At 37.6% G+C, this 18,582-nt stretch overlaps 1 protein-coding gene across 1 annotated transcript in view; it reads right to left on the bottom strand.

Moving 5' to 3' along the window:
* The window catches only part of CDC20B (cell division cycle 20B), a 69,655-nt gene that overhangs the window by 30,352 nt on the left and 20,721 nt on the right, over window positions 1–18,582 (bottom strand). The window contains exon 3 of the mRNA XM_044657737.1: window positions 4,373–4,592. Within this exon, the coding sequence (XP_044513672.1) occupies window positions 4,373–4,592 (220 nt within the window). The remainder of the gene's footprint in view (window positions 1–4,372; window positions 4,593–18,582) is intronic.

Raw genomic sequence — 18,582 nt, 5'->3', positions numbered from 1 at the left:
CAAAGATATAGGGACAGCCTCACCCAGAATTCCAGGGGACCCCCCTGGAGAACTTTGGGTGAGGGGGCAGTTGAGAGGAATTGGCAGTTACTTTGTGGAGGTTGAAGTGAGCAGACACTCTGCTTACTACTCCACACTTGGGGGATCATTTGAGAGGCCATAGTTCTCCAGGGGGTCCCCTGGAATTCTGGGTGAGGCTGTCCCTGTATCTTTGCAGGGATTCCATGCTTTCCATCTCCATACAACAAAAGGCCCAGTGATCCTTATGATGATATGGCAAAAGAGTTATCAAGTTATCAAAAAACAGTGAGAGGAACAGCTGGGTGGCTCAGGGGATTCAAAGTCAGATCCTAGAGATGAGAAATCCTGAGTTCAAATATGGCCTCAGACATCACGCAGCCTTCCTAGCTGTGTGACCCTGGGCAAGTCACTTAACCCCCATTGCCTAGCCCTTACTGCTCTTCTGCCTTGTAACCAATACATAGTTTTGATTCTAAAATGGAAGGTAAGGGTTAAAAAAAAGTGGTACAGTAGAAAAATCATAAACTCTAGAATCAGGCTTCTTGGGTTCAAACCCCATCTCTGATGCTACTACCCATGTGACCCAATCCATTTCACCTGGTGGGTTCTTGGTTTCTTCCTTGGTGAAATGAGAATGGCATAGAGGGTCAGTAAGGCTCCTTCCAGCTCTAGAGCTAGGATCCTTTGTTATCGAAGACAGGCATTACCAGAAAATTCGGGGGAGTAGCCAAAGGAGAAGAAAAAGAAAAGAATTCCTATAGCCAAAGTGTGTGTTAGTTAAAATCACCTAGGGTTCAATCCTTCCAGATAGAACCCTAGGTGATTTTCTTCTAATCTCGGCCTTCATCATTTTTTAAAACAACAGTGAGTAGAGACAGACAGGCAAAGATCTACACTGGTAACCACCAAACAGTAAAAGAAATCAAGGTAGACTTCTGAGGCAGGAGTTCTAAACCTGGGATCCATTTGCTGGGACTTTTTAAATAAAATATGTTGGTTTAGTAAATTTATGTTGGTTTAATAAAAATATGTTGGTAACTGATTTTCAATATAATTGGTTTCCTTTGTGAACCTATATATTTTATTTTATGCATCTAAAAACTTTATTCTAAGAGGGGAGCCAAATTGTGAAAGGGACCCAGAACATGAAAAAGTTAAGAATCGTCTTCTAGTTCATCGACTAGATTTCCTGTGTGGAAGATTTATGGGAAGATATGAATAAGAATGGATGAGAATAGGATGTGCTGCAATCTGCACTGGTGGAGAGAATATTCAGAATAAAGAGGTCACAGATCCTTCAAACCAGGAATAATATATGAAATAATGCTTTCTAAGTTAATGTATAAATCAAATATGTTAATATTGTTAGTGTTTATCTCCATTTTCTTTCAAAATTGGTAGAGCATTGGCATATCTGTCTTCCCACCCAAATATTTCATTGCACCCAAAGTATTATACAATGCTAAGTCCATATCTCTTGTTATCTGACTTGCTATCAGTTTAATTTAAAAATTCTTTAAATCCCTATAAAGACATGAAGCACAAATAAGTATATCATTGGGTCTTAACTGCCATTATTATATAGAATTTGTTTATATTATCAATGGGCCTCTGGAGTCCCTTAGCCCCTTCATCCTTTTCCAGATTCATTATTGTTGTTTGGAGGTGATCATTTGATAGTCAATAATCCAATGGTGTACAAGGATACAGAGAAGATAAGTTGTAATGGCATTCTTCTGCCTTAGAATTGATACTAAGAAAAAAGGTACTGGTTATAAAAAAATGTTATAAAGTTACATGAAGCTATATGTTATAAAAAAAAAGTGGGATGGGCTGCTTTGAGTGAGTTCATAGATTTTGAGAGTTAGAAAGAGCCTTGGACTATGGTCTCAGTAGCCATCTTGATCAACCCATACACAAAAGGAATGTCCACTTGTAATATAACAGACAATTGTTTGGAAACCTCCAAAGGGGAAGAATCCACCCCCACCCCCTAGGCAGTTCATTCTGCTGTTAGATAGCTCAAAATTGTTGGGAAGATTTTCCTGACATTAAGTCTAAATATGACTCATGTGAACCTTCTACCCACTGTGCCTGCTAGAGGGGAGAGGCATGGAGGTAGGATGGAATGAGTCAACTTCCTCCTCCATATGATAAGCTTTCACATTTTTAAGATACCTATCTAATCCTCACATACTCCTAATCAACACTCCATTCTAAACATTCTAAACATTCCTTTAACCCATCTTCATTTGTCATGGAGTCAAGGTCCTTCCCATTTGGTTGTTTTCCTCTGGGAACTTTCCAATTTATCAATATCTTTCTTAAATCTTGGTACCCAGAACAGAATACAAGATTTAAGATGAGGCCTGATGAGGGCAAGGAGTACTATAGCATAATCCCCTCCCCATTTCTGGAAGCTATGATGTAGTGCATATGTATATAGTAAAACTTTTAATAAATGTTTTATGTGTCTGTGCTCCTCCTTTTTAATATTTTATTTTTCTCAATTACCTGGAAAAACAATTTTAGCATTCATTTTTAAATTTTCGAGTTCCAAATCCTCTTCCCTAATCTCTCCATCCTTGAGAAGGCAAGCAATTTGGTACAGGTTATACAGGTGGAGTCACACAAAATATATTTCCACATTAGTCATGTTGTGAAAGAAAACACAAAGCAAAAAAGAAATAAGGCTTTTAAAAAAGTAAGCTTTGATCTGTATTCAGATTCCATCAGTTCTTTTTCTGGAGGTGAATAGCATTTTCATTATTATAAATCCTTCAAAATTGCCTCAGATCATTGTATTGCTGAGAACAGTTAAGTCATTCACAGTTGATCATTGTACAATATTGCTATTACTATGTACAATGTCTTCCTGGTTCTGCTCGCTTCACTTTGCATCAGTTCATTTAAGTCATTCTAGGCTTTTCTGATCATGTGTGTCCCTCTCTTAATGCAGCCTTCTGAGAACTTTAATCTAAAGAAAAATACTCTAATGGAAGATGTGGGCATGTTGATTACCATTTAAGCATGAAGTCAAAAGTGTCAAAGTACTAAAGTGTCAAAAGGGTGTTGCCAGTATGGATTTTACTCATATTTATTTGTGACAATATTAACTATTCCTACCTCCCCCTCTAAGAACTTTTAAAAATGTATGTACAACCTCATTTTCTCAAAACTGTCAAATAATTATAGAGATCTATACCAATGTGCATAAGGGAGTTCAGATAACATATGTATTAGTTATGGTCTTACATTTTGAAAAAATTTTAAATGTTCAGAGAATAAACAAATGCTTGTTACTTAAAATTAAAATATATCTCTGTCTCTCTCTGTCTCTCTCTGTCTCTCTCTCTCTTTCTCTCCCTCCTCCCTCTCTGTCTCTCTGACTCTCTCTCCCTCTTTCCCTCCCTCTCTCTCTCTCTCTCTGCTTCTTTCCTTCCCTCTCTCTCTCTTTCTCTCTCCCTCTTCCCCCCACTTCTTTCTCTCTCCCTCTCTCTGTCTCGTTCTTTCTCTCTCTCTTTCTTCCTCTCTCTCTCTCTCTCTCTCTCTCCTTTTCTCTCTTTCCCCTCTTCTCTAGATTGCAGGGTACCCCTCTCTGAAGTTACTCTTTCCTACTTTCCTGGCTGGTTCCAATATTTCAAGGAGAGATGGCAGGCCTGAGGTTCCTGCCTGAGCACCTCTCTCCATATGTGGGGCTCATGATGAGTTCAGGTGGTAGTCAACTTAAATTCTAATTCAGCCATGATGTGAAGAACCTTCCAGTTCTTTTCTTCCCTTACCCTACCCCAAGAAATTACAAGTAAACTAGACATTACAGACACCTGGACATCCCAACATCAATGATTTTCCTTAGCCACCAAGGACCAGCAAATGAACCTATAACCAGAATAACAAAAACAATTTTCAAAACAAATTGAAAGCATCTCCTTAAAAGGTCATAATGACTTAAAAGAAACTATATTTCAAAGTAGGTCTAAGAGAAGTTTTCAACTCAAATTATATTCTATTTGCATGCTAAACTGATTTTCTTCTTTGGAAATTTCTAATTCTTTGTTAAAGAAAAGGAAACACTGCTGGGTAAATACAAAATGAACAACTCATATATCTATAGTTTTGGTGGAGTAGAAATAGCATTAAATTCAAAGTCACAAAACATAGCTTAAAACGATTACAGATTTAGAACTAGAAGGGACCTTAGACGTCTTCTAGTCCATTATCTCCCATTTTACAGATGAGGAAACTTGGACGTATCTAAGTTAAGAGACTTGTCAAAGGTCACGCACACGTAGTCACAGAATGTCTCTGCTTTTAAAGCATTCAGACATGGCCCACAGTATTGTATTCTTACCAAGAATCATGGTCACCTCCTCCTGTGTCCTCTTTGATTCAGAAGCATCAGCCAGATTCAGAGAATGGTCCTCCTTGAAAGAATGGGCTGCACAATTTTCAGTGGAGGTCTGCTGCCCTCTCGTGGTTATTGGACTACTAAAAACAGGCATCTCAGCTGTAGGTCTCATCTCCATACTGTTTTTGAAGTTGGAATATGAAGTGCTGGCTGTATTCCATGCCTTTTTATTGAACAACACAAAAATAAAGAACTGTGATCAATGATTTCCAAAAATACGTAGAAATAAAACATTTCTAAATGAAGGCTCAGTTTGTCTGTCTGACACAACATTGATAACTGGTCCTAAATTACCAGAGTTCAAAAGCCTTGATATGACTATTATTTCTAGGGCCCTAAGTTTAAATTGTAGGGACCTCAGTAAAATTTTTCAAGGCGTCTCCCATTAGCCAATTATTTTCCCAAATGCTTTTCCCGTTGGGAATTCTTCTCCCTCCTCCTTTGCAAAGGACATAGATTGTTCAAGGAATGGCTATTGATGGTAATTAAATCCAATATATGTTATTTATATTTACTTTGAATAGTCTATTGTGTAGAAAATACAGGTTCTTTGTATAACAGTAATAATAAAAGATATACACCAACACTCAAAAACCACATTGTGTCAATGTTAAAATCATTGCATTATCATGAGGTTCTGGGAATAATCATTTGGGTCCTATAAATTATACTGAAATTATGACAGAGAATAGAAAATTAAAGTGGTTTCAATTTTTTAAGTGAGAGAAAAGCAGGAGGCTCACAAGTGTTACACATTGCTCATATTTTGGGACTTTTTCAATGTGTCAGTTGTGCTGACTTTTTTTCCCTCCTAAAGAAATACTATTTGTTACATAGGATAGCTCTCAGAAGGAGAGGTGGAAAGATACATGGGACAACTACAGTACTGTAAGAAAAAGAAAATGTCAATAAAAAGTTATTTTTTTTAAATAAAGTAAGGGAAAAGAAGGAAGAGGAGTCTACAGGATTAGGGTAATTTTTTAGATGTCAGTAAATTTTATGATAAATCCCAAACATCCATTGAAATAAGATCAAGGTTCTTTACCCTAATGCAGATACCACTATGTCCATCTGATCCCCTAAAGGGGACTAATGGGGCTAAAAAAATCAATTAGAAAAGAAAGAATAAATCAATGGAATATTCAAGGACTTTGACAAAAGTCAAGGAAATGTATTCCTCTTTTGTCATCATCTTACCTGCCAAGGAGCATGATCTTAAAAGTAGAAAGGATTTTTAAAAAATCAAGAAATAAATGAAGTCCAAAATAATACAGGAAATATTTTGCAAGAATTCCAGCAAGATAGCTGATTTAGTCATGTCTAAGTATAGGTCCCTCTCATTACCTCAAAACAGCAAAAGTAATAACAACAGCAATGTCAAACAAAATTTAAAACATTCAAAAACTGAAGGGAAGAAGAAAGCCTCACAAATAAAATCCCACAGTGGGTAAAAAAACAGTAGAGAGAGATTGAAGAAATATGTGTTTAAACAAACAAAAAAAAATCTCGATGATGTTGAAAGTAATGTTAAAGAATAAAAGATTGTAAGCAGAAATCTCAAGAAGGGAATAATACTGTATGAATTATAACCAGCTTCCCCTCTCCCATAATTTAGATTCAAAATGCAAGAACTGAAATGGTTAAGTTTAATTTTTTAAATTGAAGAAAAAGTTAAGGAGGGCAATCAGAATCTTAAATAAAAACTCAGTAAAACCAACAAGGGAATCAGTTCAGGACAGTGGATAGAGTGTTAAGCCTGGAAACAGGAAGACTCATCTTCCTGAGTTTAAATCCAGCCTCAGACACTTACTAGCTTTGTGACCCTGGGCAAGTCATTTAGTCCTGTTAGCCTCGGTTTCCTCATCTGTAAAATGAGCTGGAGAAGGAAATAGCCAACTACTCTAGGATCTTTGCCAAGAAAATCCCAAGTGGGCTCACAAAGAGTCAAATATGACTAAAAGAACTGAACAACACAATTATAAAAAGAAATAAAAGACTAGAATATTATATTATCAAAAAAGGGAAAGGAAAATGGCTTGTACCCCGAATAACAACCTTTAGTCCTCAGTACATGTGAAAGAAAATGGACCTTTGGCAAAATGGTTGCCTTTTCACCTTCCTCTTGAGAAAGTCAGAGTTGAACAGAGTTTTGGACAATAGACTAAGGAAGCTTAAAGATAAATATTTACACATAGAATGAAAGAAAACAAGGTGGTCTTAGTATCATTGTTTATATGGTTAAAAAAAAAAGGAGGTAGTCTATTGGGAGTATTTAGAAGTCCTACTTTATCCAAGGATAATTGAGGGAACAAGGAGAGAATAGGTTCTGATGAGCAAACAGCAGTACTCTAGAGAAAGGAAAGAGAAATGGAGATAAACTATCTTAGCATTTCTTGAAATCAAAGTGCCACAGGAGAAACTCATTCAAACAACAAGGAGAGGGGAATTATGGAAAAGGAGTTTCAAGAATCACACTCTGACCTGGAGTAAGCAAAAAAAAAAATTTTAAATATAAAGATTTATTTTTTAAAACATAACAAGAACTGGTGGAGTCTGATTGCAAATCAAAGAATGCTATCTTCCACTTTATTTCTTTCATGAGTATGTGTGATATGAATTTTCTATCACAATATGAGCAATATGGAAATAAGTATTGTATGAAAGCACACTATATCACACTATTTACTGCCTCAGAGAGGAGGGGGAAAGGGAGAAAGGAGGAAAATTTAAATCCTAGAATGTCAGAAAATAATTGTCAAAAATTGTTTCTATGTTTAACTTTAAAAAAAATAAATAATTGAAAAATGTTTATCAATCTAGCACGCTGGACATAGTGGTCCAATACCTGTCATCCTTGCTCCTGGGGGGAATATGACTGAGTCCCCGAGTTCTGAGCTTCAGTGGGGCTGAAGTTTACTGAGTAGCCTAAGTAAGTGTGGTACTACTGTGCCCCAGGAATGGAGCACCAAGGGAAGCCCAGTCTTCTGGGGGCAAGGGGAAGAATAAAATAAACAAAATATCAGTAAAAGCAGAATTAAGAAATTTGAAACTAAACAAGGCAAAAGAGCTGTGTGTCCATAGCTAAGAGTGAAAACTGATATGCAATTGCTTCAACTGAAACAAGCAACAGGTGATGAGGGATGAAGAGGATTTGGGGGTGGTTAGAGAATGATAACAATTAAATGTGAGTCCATAGCATGACACCCATCAAAAAAAAAAGTTAACCTGATCACAGACTATGTTAGGAGGCATAATGCAAGACATAATGCAAGGCAAGTTATAGAGCCAGTTAGATAAAAGGTGGAGTATTGTGTTCAATTCTGGTGCCCCATTTTAAAGTGTATCTAGAAGCTGGCAGCCAGGAACATGAGGACTTCTGAGACCAGATCATCTGAGGATCAGAAGAAGAAACTGGGGTAATTTAGCCTAAAGAAGGGAAAGTATGTGGATAAATGGTCATGATAGCTGTTTTCAAATATTGCATTAGCCAAAATGTAAAGTATACAATAAAGAAAAAAAATTAAGAAATGATCCAATATACTCTAGCCAGTTGGCCCTCCATCTAAAAATTGTGAACATACTTAGAAGGAAATGATTCATTATAATGGCATTCATCTGGTACATTGTTCATAAAAATTTTTATTTTATTTTATTAAATTGTTTTATTGATTATTAAATTTAATTAAAATTATATATTAAAATTTTCATATTTGGTTAAATTGGTCCCAAAGGATAGATTTAGGGTCATCTGATGAAGGCTGCATGGTCCCAGCTTGATATAAGGAAAAATATTCTATCAAAAAGTGCAGTGGGTGGGCAGCTGGGTAGCTCAGTGGACTGAGAGCCAGGCCTAGAGACGGGAGGTCCTAGGTTCAAATCCAGCCTCAGACACTTCCCAGCTGTGTGACCCTGGGCAAGTCACTTGACCCCCATTGCCCACCCTTACCACTCTTCCATCTAGGAGCCAATACACAGAAGTTAAGGGTTTAAAAAAAAAAGAAAAAGAAAAGTGCAGTGGGCTGCTTCTGGATAGTCTAGGTTTCCCTTCACTGGAGGAATTCAAGCTAAACAATCATTTGTTGGGGATATAGAAAGGATTCCTGCTTAGTAAGCTCAGGTTGGATTAGTTGACCATTAGCACTGGAAGGGCTAACCCAGTTCTCTCATTTTACAGATGAACAAGTCAAAACCCAAAGAGGAAAATGCTCAAGAGAAAACTTGTCCCAAGTCACATAAGTAGTAAGCGGTGGAGTCCTATTCTGTGGACCTGCGATGGGCTATCTTGTAAAGTAATGCACTTTCTGTCACTAGAGATCTTTAAGCAGAGGCTGCATTATTCCCAACATAATTTTGCAATCTGTAATGTTTAGTCTTGGTTGCATTTGTCATCTATTTTATTTAACTTCACAAAGAGAGCATAGGTGAAAGTCTGAATTATTTAAATTAATGTCTTAAATTTATTCCATAAGGCTGCCCACTACCCTGGGTACATTGTGAGAGAGCCTCAAGAGGCACTTCTCACTAGACTATTCCATTTCATTCTGCAGTGTTTTTACACTTTGAATTCAGGATCTCCCTTGGAGGAAATGCCTATCGCATAGTTTGGAATGACTCAAGTATTTATTAATAGAGAGGAAGAGGAAGATGAGAAAAACAAGACAAAGAAGGGAAAAAGGATGGATGGCTTGATACCCTAAGCAAATCTGTTTGGCTTGTTTACCTTTAAAGTTCTCATTACATTGACACTAAATCGGGAGGAATTTGGAGCACAGGGGCCAAAAAATAAATAGAAAGGAGCCTAGAGAGAGGGTAAAAATAAGGTCAGGAAATAACAAAATGAAACAACTGGGAAAATAGAAACAAATATATCTGGTGATAAATAAACTGGCACACATATTCAGTGGATGGGGAAAAAAACCTGGAAATGCCAGGAAAGGCAAAGGAGTGATGCTAAAGTCTATCTAGAAACACTGGAATATACTGTGGAGATAAAATTAACAAAGATGATGCAATACGCTCCCAGCCATTGCCTCCCATTTGGCCCACCATCCAAAAATTGTGAACATACCCGGAAGGGACTGTTTATGATTCATTATAATGGAATTCTTCTGGTACATTGTTCATAAAAAATATTTGATAGCCATTATTACAGCTAATTCTCTCTCTCTCCCTCCCTCTCTCTCCCTCTGTTTCCCTCCCTCCCTCCCTCCCTCTCTCACTCTCTCTCTCTCTCTCTCTCTCTCTCATATCAGTTCCATAGGGAAAAAGTAAGGGATCTACTGGAAAAGTGGAAAAGTAAGAAGACTAAATGATGCACTGGATAGAGTATATATAGTTGAAACTTTCCCTCTACCTACAAGAAATTTTAAACAATATCTCAATATCATTTTAAAATTCAAATGCAAAGGCTGAAGTATCTCAATAACATTTTAAACTAAAATATGAAGGTGGGAATGGATAGAGGTTTTTTTTTAATTACAGAGTTTTCCCTCCTTATCAAGGAACTTTGCTATATCATCCAATGACACATTGTACCATTTTTGCCTTTACAACATTGCCAAAATCTATCCTATCTATCACTTAACTATTCCCTTATTAGTATCTATCTTGAACTGATACCAGTGTTGTTTCTCTGTCCTCCATCCCTTTCACTATTCGCCTTAAAGGTCTTAACAGTGATTTCCCATGCTAAAAATCAGAATCTTGCCTTCTGTTTCAACTGACTACTCCAAGCTATCCCACCTGTCATATTTCTTCCTACTGCCTTTGCCACTTTTTTCAAGAAAATTTGCCTGTAATATCATTTGCCAATTCATTATAGACCATCATGTATTGGTTGCTCTCTCCCTTTTCTTCCTCTTCTTCCCTCCCCTTTGCTATCTCATTGCTCCATTTCTTTTTATTTTGTCTCTCAATTTGTAGGCAACCTATTCACAGGTTCTATCCATGTCTGTCTTCTCTTTTCTCCCTGAACTTTCTTGGAAATCTCATCTACTTTCAAATTATCACTATCACATGGATGATTCCCAAATACTTATCTCTGCCCAGACCTTACCTCTCAGCTTCAGTCCAGAAATTCTAATTATCAATTGGATGGAATGCTGGAAGCCATTGAGGCTGTGATGTTTAGCAAGGCTACTCACAAGCTCTGACAATCCAGCACGGCAGGTTGTCAGGAGGATGGAAATTCCACACTCAGTTTCCCCTATATAATTCTTTTTACAGTGACATTCACTTGCATTGAGATTATTGCAATCAATATCCTTATTCGGCTTCAAGGAGACACAGAAAAACAATACAGGTTCATGGCAAGAACAATCACAGACACAGACTACCCACTATCTCAAAATATACCCCTGTACAACCCCCTAGAGTATAGAAATGTCCCCTATAATCAGCCCACCAAAAAACCAGCAGTTAGTGAGTTAATGCAAGTTTCTAGAGTTCCCAGCAAGAAATTACCTGGCCTGAGTTTGTTCCCAAACTCCCACAGACCAAAGAAACAGCGAAACACAAGGAAAATAAGGGAATGACAAATTAGCACAGAATCACCCTACCAGAACTGCATTCTTATTAACTCTATAGCAGAAAGAGCAGCATGGGAACAAAATTTGGACCAGACTGATATTATTGTATCTTATTGGATGTAATCAACTGCCATAACTATCTCCTTTATTGATGATGGGAATGAATAGTATGACGTAACTATATACATGATTTAATTAATTAAAATATAATTATGCTTAGCTAGGAACTGATGTTCTTATACCTTACGGATGGCTGAAAATAATAAGTTCCAACTAAGCCAGGCCATAATGAATCATTCTTGACAAGTTTGCTTCTTTGTTTAACTACAGTAAGATAATTAGTAAATGCCAATCATATGATGTTTCAAAAGTTAATATGTGAATCTGAATGTACGGGAAAATCAAAAGCTGTATGAGATCATAAAAAAAGGGTATAAAAATAAAAATCAACAGATGGTACTTCAGATCAGCCACTGCAAACCTGCTGGGTCTCTGGCTCTTCTCACTCCGAAATTGTCCTGCCCCCAAGGGGAACTGGACTGCTGGTAATCTCCCTTCTACCGCCTCCCAGCAATGGAAATCTCCATTTGCCTTTCCTGATGATACCCCAAGAGCAACATGATAAAATATTAACTCTTTATGTTTCATCACTGCATCTTAAGTCTAGAGTTGGAAGAAACTTCAAAGGTCATCTGGTCTAGTTTTCTCTTTTTTCAAATAAAGATATCATTGGTCTAATCCAGTGATGAGCAAACTTTTTAAAGAGGGAGCCAAAGGAAAGGAAATGCTCATCTGTCAGTCTGTTTCTAAGGCAACTTTTTGACATTTCATTGCATTGTATCCTATTCGTTGTATTTGTCAAATAAGGAATAATGTTGCCCAGCAGATAGAACATTTCATGGGGCCGCATCTGGCCGTGGGCCGTAGTTTGCCCATCACTGGTCTAGTCCATCAGGCTCAAAACATGATTTCTATTTGATTCTTTCCCTTCCTCCACTATTTACAACCTATCAAATGCTAAGTCCTATTTATTCTACTTCTGTAACACCTCCATCATTCTGAGCATTAGTTTTTTGACTGCCATACCACATTGTTGCCTTATTTAGGCTTGTAATTCATTCAAGTCCAGGTTTTTAATGTAAATTGTTTTCCAGCCACATTTCCCCAGATATGGACTTCTACAGTGTTATTTTTTTACCTAAATGTTAGACTTCATACTTATTATATTAAATTTCATCTTATTAGATTTGGCCCATTTGTTAAAAATTCTGATTTTGTGGTACAGTATTTAAACTTTCCCTCCTAGTCTCATACCGTCAATAAATTTGAGAAACATGACATCTATGTTTTCCTCCAAGTCACTGAATGAAAGTCATTGATGATAGAAGCCATTGGTGAATTGGTGAAAGCATACTATTCAAGGGCACCCTCTAAGTTGACATTAATTTGTTTATTAATGAATCCAGTCATTCAAACAAATCTAAACTCAATTAACTTTACTATCATTTAACCTACGTGGATATCTATGTCACTATATCATGTCTACTTGGAAAGAAAAGGATGTTTTAGTCCAGTCTGTTAGTTCAGGTTCAAGATTGGAAAATGAGACAGTAATACACCATCTGACACTTAACAAAAAACAATTTACTTAAAACAACAGCATGGAAAGGATGCTTAGGAAGGATACAGAACTGCATCAAAAAGATGCAATCCTCATTTCCATCCAGAATTAAATTATTTTTTAAGCAAGTTCAGAATGTATCTTTGCTTTTAGCAATCATCTAGATAGTTGGAAGTCATTCAAGCACACTGTTATGATGTCGTGATGTCATTTGTGATCTGCTTCCCAAGCTTAACATCCATTTTCTCTTTCATATTATTCCTGCCATATGATCCTTTCCATTTTTCTCTATATTTACCCTCACTGAATTGCTTTTCATGCTTCTTCTTCTCTCTAGTTCTCAGTTTTCTTCATATAAACATAACTTCTTAATATATTTAACCACTCTTACTTTTTTAATGGTCAAATTCCGATCACGTAACATTTTGTTGTAACTTATTATTACTGTTACCTATGAGATCAGATTTATAAATATTTATATAATATAATATATAATTTATCTTTTTTATCACCAATACTCTGTACATTTAGGTATAGACAGCTAAGGCCATGAGTTCTCATTAGGGACTGGCTAAACATTATAGTTCATGAACATAATGAAAAAAAACTGCTCCACATGAAACAATGGATATCAAGAATTCAAAATTTGAGGAGATGCATATGAACTGATTCAGTAGGAAGTAAATAGAACCAGAAAAATAATATACACAGTGACTACAACAATGTAAATGGAAAGAACAAAAAATGGAAAAAATAAGTATAATGACCAAGCTTGGCTCCAAAGAAGAGATAAGAAAATGAACTCCTATTTTTGCATATATGGAGGATAATGGATTTAGAAATAGAATATACCATCAGAGAGTTTATCTATTATTAGTTTTGCTGGACTACTATTTTCCTTTTCATTATTTGTTACAAGGAATGGCTCACTGAGTAGAAAAGCAAGGAAGAATATATTCAGAAATTAAGGTAACATAAAAACAAGAAATATCAATACAAATTTTAAATAAAAAGGAAGAATATCATTTGTCCCCATCTGAATCATAAGAAGTAGATAGTCATTAGGTTTTCCATTATATCCAAGATGTATGCCCTACGAAGACAATATTCCTGAAGCAGTTAGATGGTTCTAAGACAGAACATGATGGAGGAGGAGGAGGAAGAGGAGGAGAGATACTACCTTGTTCTTGTCTATATCCCTCAGTGAGAATCACCAGTCATCCCAACTTATCTCTTCTTCCTCTGACCTGTATTTCTCCTGATGGCATTTTTCTCTCACTGCCATTTCTGCCTATAGAAATTCTTCTCCATCTCCAAGACCCAAACCAGGTGTCACTTCTTCTATGATGCCTTCCCTTGATTTCCACATCCAAAAGTAATCTCTTTTTTCTTTGCCTCGCTGGACACTATGAACTCTCCTATCTACTTAATTATTTTCTAACTTCCATTAAACTTATCCATAAATTTTTTCCATACTCCCTTACAAGATGGCAAGCAATTGAAGGGCAAAGACTAATGTTTTTTAATCTTTACATTCAGAGCCAAGCAAAGCACTTTGAATATAGTCAGTGCTAAATAAATTTTCATTAAGTTAAATGTAATGGGACTTGTATATGCAACAAAATGGTGTAGGTATGGATCATAAACACTAATACTTGAAGAAGCTGAGTAAAAAAGACTAAAACAAGTTATCTCATTCTAGAAGTAACATAGCACACATACATTCTGTACTTGGATATTTTTTATTTTTGTCCTTTTCTTTATTTTTTCTAAATCCTTATCTTCTGTCGTAGAAATGATGGTAACATTGGTAGAAGAGCAGTGAGGGCTAGGCAATGGGGTTAAGTGACTTGCCTAGGGTCATACAGCTAGAAAGTGTTTGGGGCCAGATTTTAACCCAGAAGGAACTCCCATCTCCATCCCTGGCACTCTAGCCACTGAACCACCTTGCTGCTCTTCTTTCCTCTATTTTGTGTTATTTGGTTTATCTTCATGTTTGAAAAAGCAAATTAACAAGGATTTACTATTATACTTTGGCTTCAGTAGATCTGTGATCACCTCAGTGTAGGTAATTCCAGCAGGGTATAGACTGGAACACACTGACAGCTTCTCATCTTGTGTGGCTCTTGCCCCCAAGTTCTCCCAGGATCTCCTCCATAGAAGTTCTAACCAAAGTGCCAGAGGTCTTCCTCTGGGTCCCTTAGAATTCTATGGACTCCAGTAAAGCTCCTGGACTCTATCTATAAATCCTCAAGTCTAATTATATAACTGGTCTTCTCCTATTTCCAATCACACTTTCCTAGATTTTTCTTTTATGTCATTTCTAATATACTTCATCAGTAATATGATGTAACATTTATTCCCATTGCCTTTTGAATGACTTGTAATTTCAGTCCTTTAGAGATTAAGTATTACCTGATTCCTAGCTATATAACATTTCCAGAAAAATAATGGTACTAGAAGGATGGATGTTTGTTTCAGGAGGCAACCTGAGATCAAAGGCAGCACTGTGCACTTTCCAAAACAAAACTCAATCGACTATTCTCCTATTCAATTCTGATCAACGGTCACTTCAGTAAGTGGACCAGATCCCTGAGCTGTATAGCATAGCCTGGATTAGTAATTCTTCAGCCTACTATGAGAATTGATAGGCCAGTCTCCTTTAGGAGTTTTGGATCTCATTAAGGCAGCTTTGTAATATTCCAGGGCTTGAAGCAATCATCACCCAGTGATGTGTAAGTGGGAGTATCTGGAGGACCTCACCATCTATAATAAGAAATCACCATCTATAATAAGAAACTTCTCTTCCTTTGGAACTATGCCCAAAGGGCTATAAAATTGTGCACATCCTTTGATCCAGTAATACCACTACTAGATATGTATTCCAAAGAGATTTAAAAAGGGGAGCCAGGGGGAAGGACCTAGTTGTACAAAAATATTTCTAGCAGCTCTTTCTGTGGTGGCAAAGAATTGGCAATTGAGGAGATACCCATCAATTAGGGAATGACTGAGAAAATTGTAGTGTGTGTTGGTGATGGAATACCTTTGTGCTAGAAGGAATGGTGAACAGGATGATTTCAGAAAGAGCTGGAAAGATCTACATGAACTGATGCAGAGTGAAATAAGCAGAACCAACAGAACATTGTACACAGTAACAGCAATATCATGGAATGACAAACTGTGACAGACACAGCTATTCTTGGTAATACAATAATTGAGTAAAATTCTGAAGGATTTATGACAAAGAATGCTATCCACCTCCAGAGAAAGAATTGCTGGATTTAGAATGCAAATCAAAGCATGCTATCTTTCACATTACTTTATTTGGGAGGATTGGTTTATATGAATATTCTCTTACAACAATGAACAATATGGAAATAGATTCTGCATAATAATACTTGTATAACCCAGACCAAATTGCTTACCATCTCTGAGAAGGGAGAGAAGGGAAGAAGTGGGGTGGGAAGAGGGGAGAGAAGGGGATAAAAAGGAATTCCTCTTCCTTTTGTTCTCTGATGTAGAGATTCTCCGTGACTGTAGCAAACATCTTTAGCGAGTACACTAAGAAGTCTCCTTTAAATGTCCCACTTCATATTAATCACCAGATCACAAATTACAATATAATCTGTGTCTTTGGGAACCTAGAACAATACAATCTGTTGAATTTGCCTTGAGGGATTTTCAATCATAGTTTCTATAACTAGTTTTGCCCCAAACCAGGGTCTATCATGGGGACCTGCAGAATCTGGTTCATGTATCTTAAAGGTCACTTAGCTTTCCCTCGAAAGAAATCAAACTAACAAGGCATCAAATGTAGGAAAACTTTAATTTAACTTGACAAAACAATGCAAAGAACTTATGTACAAGTCTCACAACAAAGAAAACGTCTCTTTCCAGAGAGGACCACCTGGTGGGTTCATCTCACTTCTTGGCCTCTAATAAATAAGGCCACATATCACAATGCCACAGAAGGGATAGGTCTGAATTGTTCCTGAGTTCATGTAGCTCCCTGATCAATCTTGCCCTCTGGGGCTGGGGCTGTGCTATGTGAGTCAGCAGATGCCTATGTGCTTCTTTCCAAGTTTAAAGCAGATTAGACAACTGACTCTCCTTTCCTGTCAAGGCTCCTCTTTCAATGGTTCTATTTGGTTCTGGCTTCTACATGCACTGTAGACCAGTTCTTAACCTATTTTGTGCCATAGAGCCCTTTAGAAGCCTGATGAAGTCTCTGCACAGATCTCTTCTCTGAATAATACTTTTAAATGAATAAAATAAAATAATAAGTAAGAGGGTTAAAAGGAAGGCAATTATTTTGAAATAACTGTCAAGATTTTTTTTAAAAGAAGAAAAAAAGAACACAAGTTCAAAGCCCTCAGGTTAAGAAACCCTGCTGTGGGTGGCCGCTGGGTGGCTCAGGGACAGGAGGACCCAGGTTCAAATATGGCTGTAGGCACTTCCTAGCTATGCAACCCTGAACAAATCACTAAACCCCCATTGCCTAGACCTTACTGCTCTTCTGCCTGGGAGCCAATACACAATATTAGTTCTAAGATGGCAGATAAGGTTTTTTCCCAATGGTAATAGGGAAATACTTCACAAAACAAAAATGCAATATAACATAGAAAACTTTTTCTCAGTCAATATGTGGCAGCAGGGATCCTAAAGCTTCTGTAATAGATTTAGCATCCCCATTTCTCTTTGAATTTGACACCCCTGATCTAGAATATGGCAAACTTAAGTGAGGGACCCTGGGCATAAGTGAGCAGCAAAGAGGGTACTACTATTGTCTGCATTATAGGGAGAGGTGAAGAGGCAGGGAAGGCAGGGAGCCTGTAATGAGACAGGGTGGGATGGTGCAACCCAAAGCTACATAGATTTGCCTCTTTCAAAATTCTATCTAATCTCAAGAATTACTTGAAAAACTATAGTAGCAACCACTCTATAAATATGTGTTCTATTTCCCATGTACATGCACAGAGCCCCAAGTACCCCCCCAAACCCCATAAAATACCCCCACCTGCAGCCTTTTCCCTTCTCTAGGCAGGTCAGGAATAAATCATGGATTTGAGGATGTCATGACTGAGCCCTCATTATCCCCTAGACCCCATTCCATAGAGGGGTGACCTGTTCTCCACAAACCTAAGTAATGGGAATGGAGCTGAAGCAGGCACAAAGTTTCCCCCCATCACCCATTTCTCTGCCTGATCCTTAAGGAATTATTGAGCACATCAGGCTCTTTTATGATAAGCATTGACTAAGAGGATCTTAGAGTTGTTCTTTTCATCCATTTATTTCTTCACACAGAGGCCTAGAAAAATGTTTAGGGTTTGGGGTTTTTGCTTTGGTTTGGTTTGTATTTTGTTTCAGCATCCTGGTTTCCCATCCTTAATGCTAAAAGCTCTTATCCAATCCATAGGATACCCTGGTGCTCAACAAATCCTTCCACTTCTCAGGAGATCCTCTTCCTCATCCCTGACTATGTGAAGGGAGTGGACTGTATGGCCACTAAGGCTCTTTTCTTTTTTTCTTTTTTCTGCGCCTCAAAAATCAATCATAATGGGCAGCTGGGTGGTTCAGTGGACTGCAAGCCAGGCCTAGAGACAGGAGGTCCTAGGGTCAAATCTGGCCTCTGACACTTCCTAGCTGTGTGATCCTGGGCAAGTCACTTAACCCCCATTGCCCAGCCCTTACCATTCTTTTGCCTTAGAACTAATAGACCGTACTGATTCTAAGACAGAAGGTAAGGGTTAAAAATAAAATGCCAATGACCTTTTCTAACAGGATCTTTTGGAACTAATGCACCGCCATCTACTGGCGAAATGTTTTCTGGCTGCTTCTAAAAGGGCCCGAGGGCCAATTAAAAGTAAAATCAGGGGACTGTTCCTACAAGATTTTTTATCCTGTCCTACGGCCCTGTGGAGCCCCCGCTGTGCGGCGGCGGTCTCCCGACGCGCCCCCTAGACAGATCGAGGCTCTTCGGTGCAGAGCGAAGGAGGGGAGGAGGG

This window comes from Gracilinanus agilis, chromosome 1 (assembly GCF_016433145.1).
Source record: "Gracilinanus agilis isolate LMUSP501 chromosome 1, AgileGrace, whole genome shotgun sequence".
Lineage (NCBI taxonomy): Eukaryota > Metazoa > Chordata > Mammalia > Didelphimorphia > Didelphidae > Gracilinanus > Gracilinanus agilis.
Note: the sequence above shows the minus strand (reverse complement) of the source record. Positions and strands in the feature narration are given on the sequence as shown.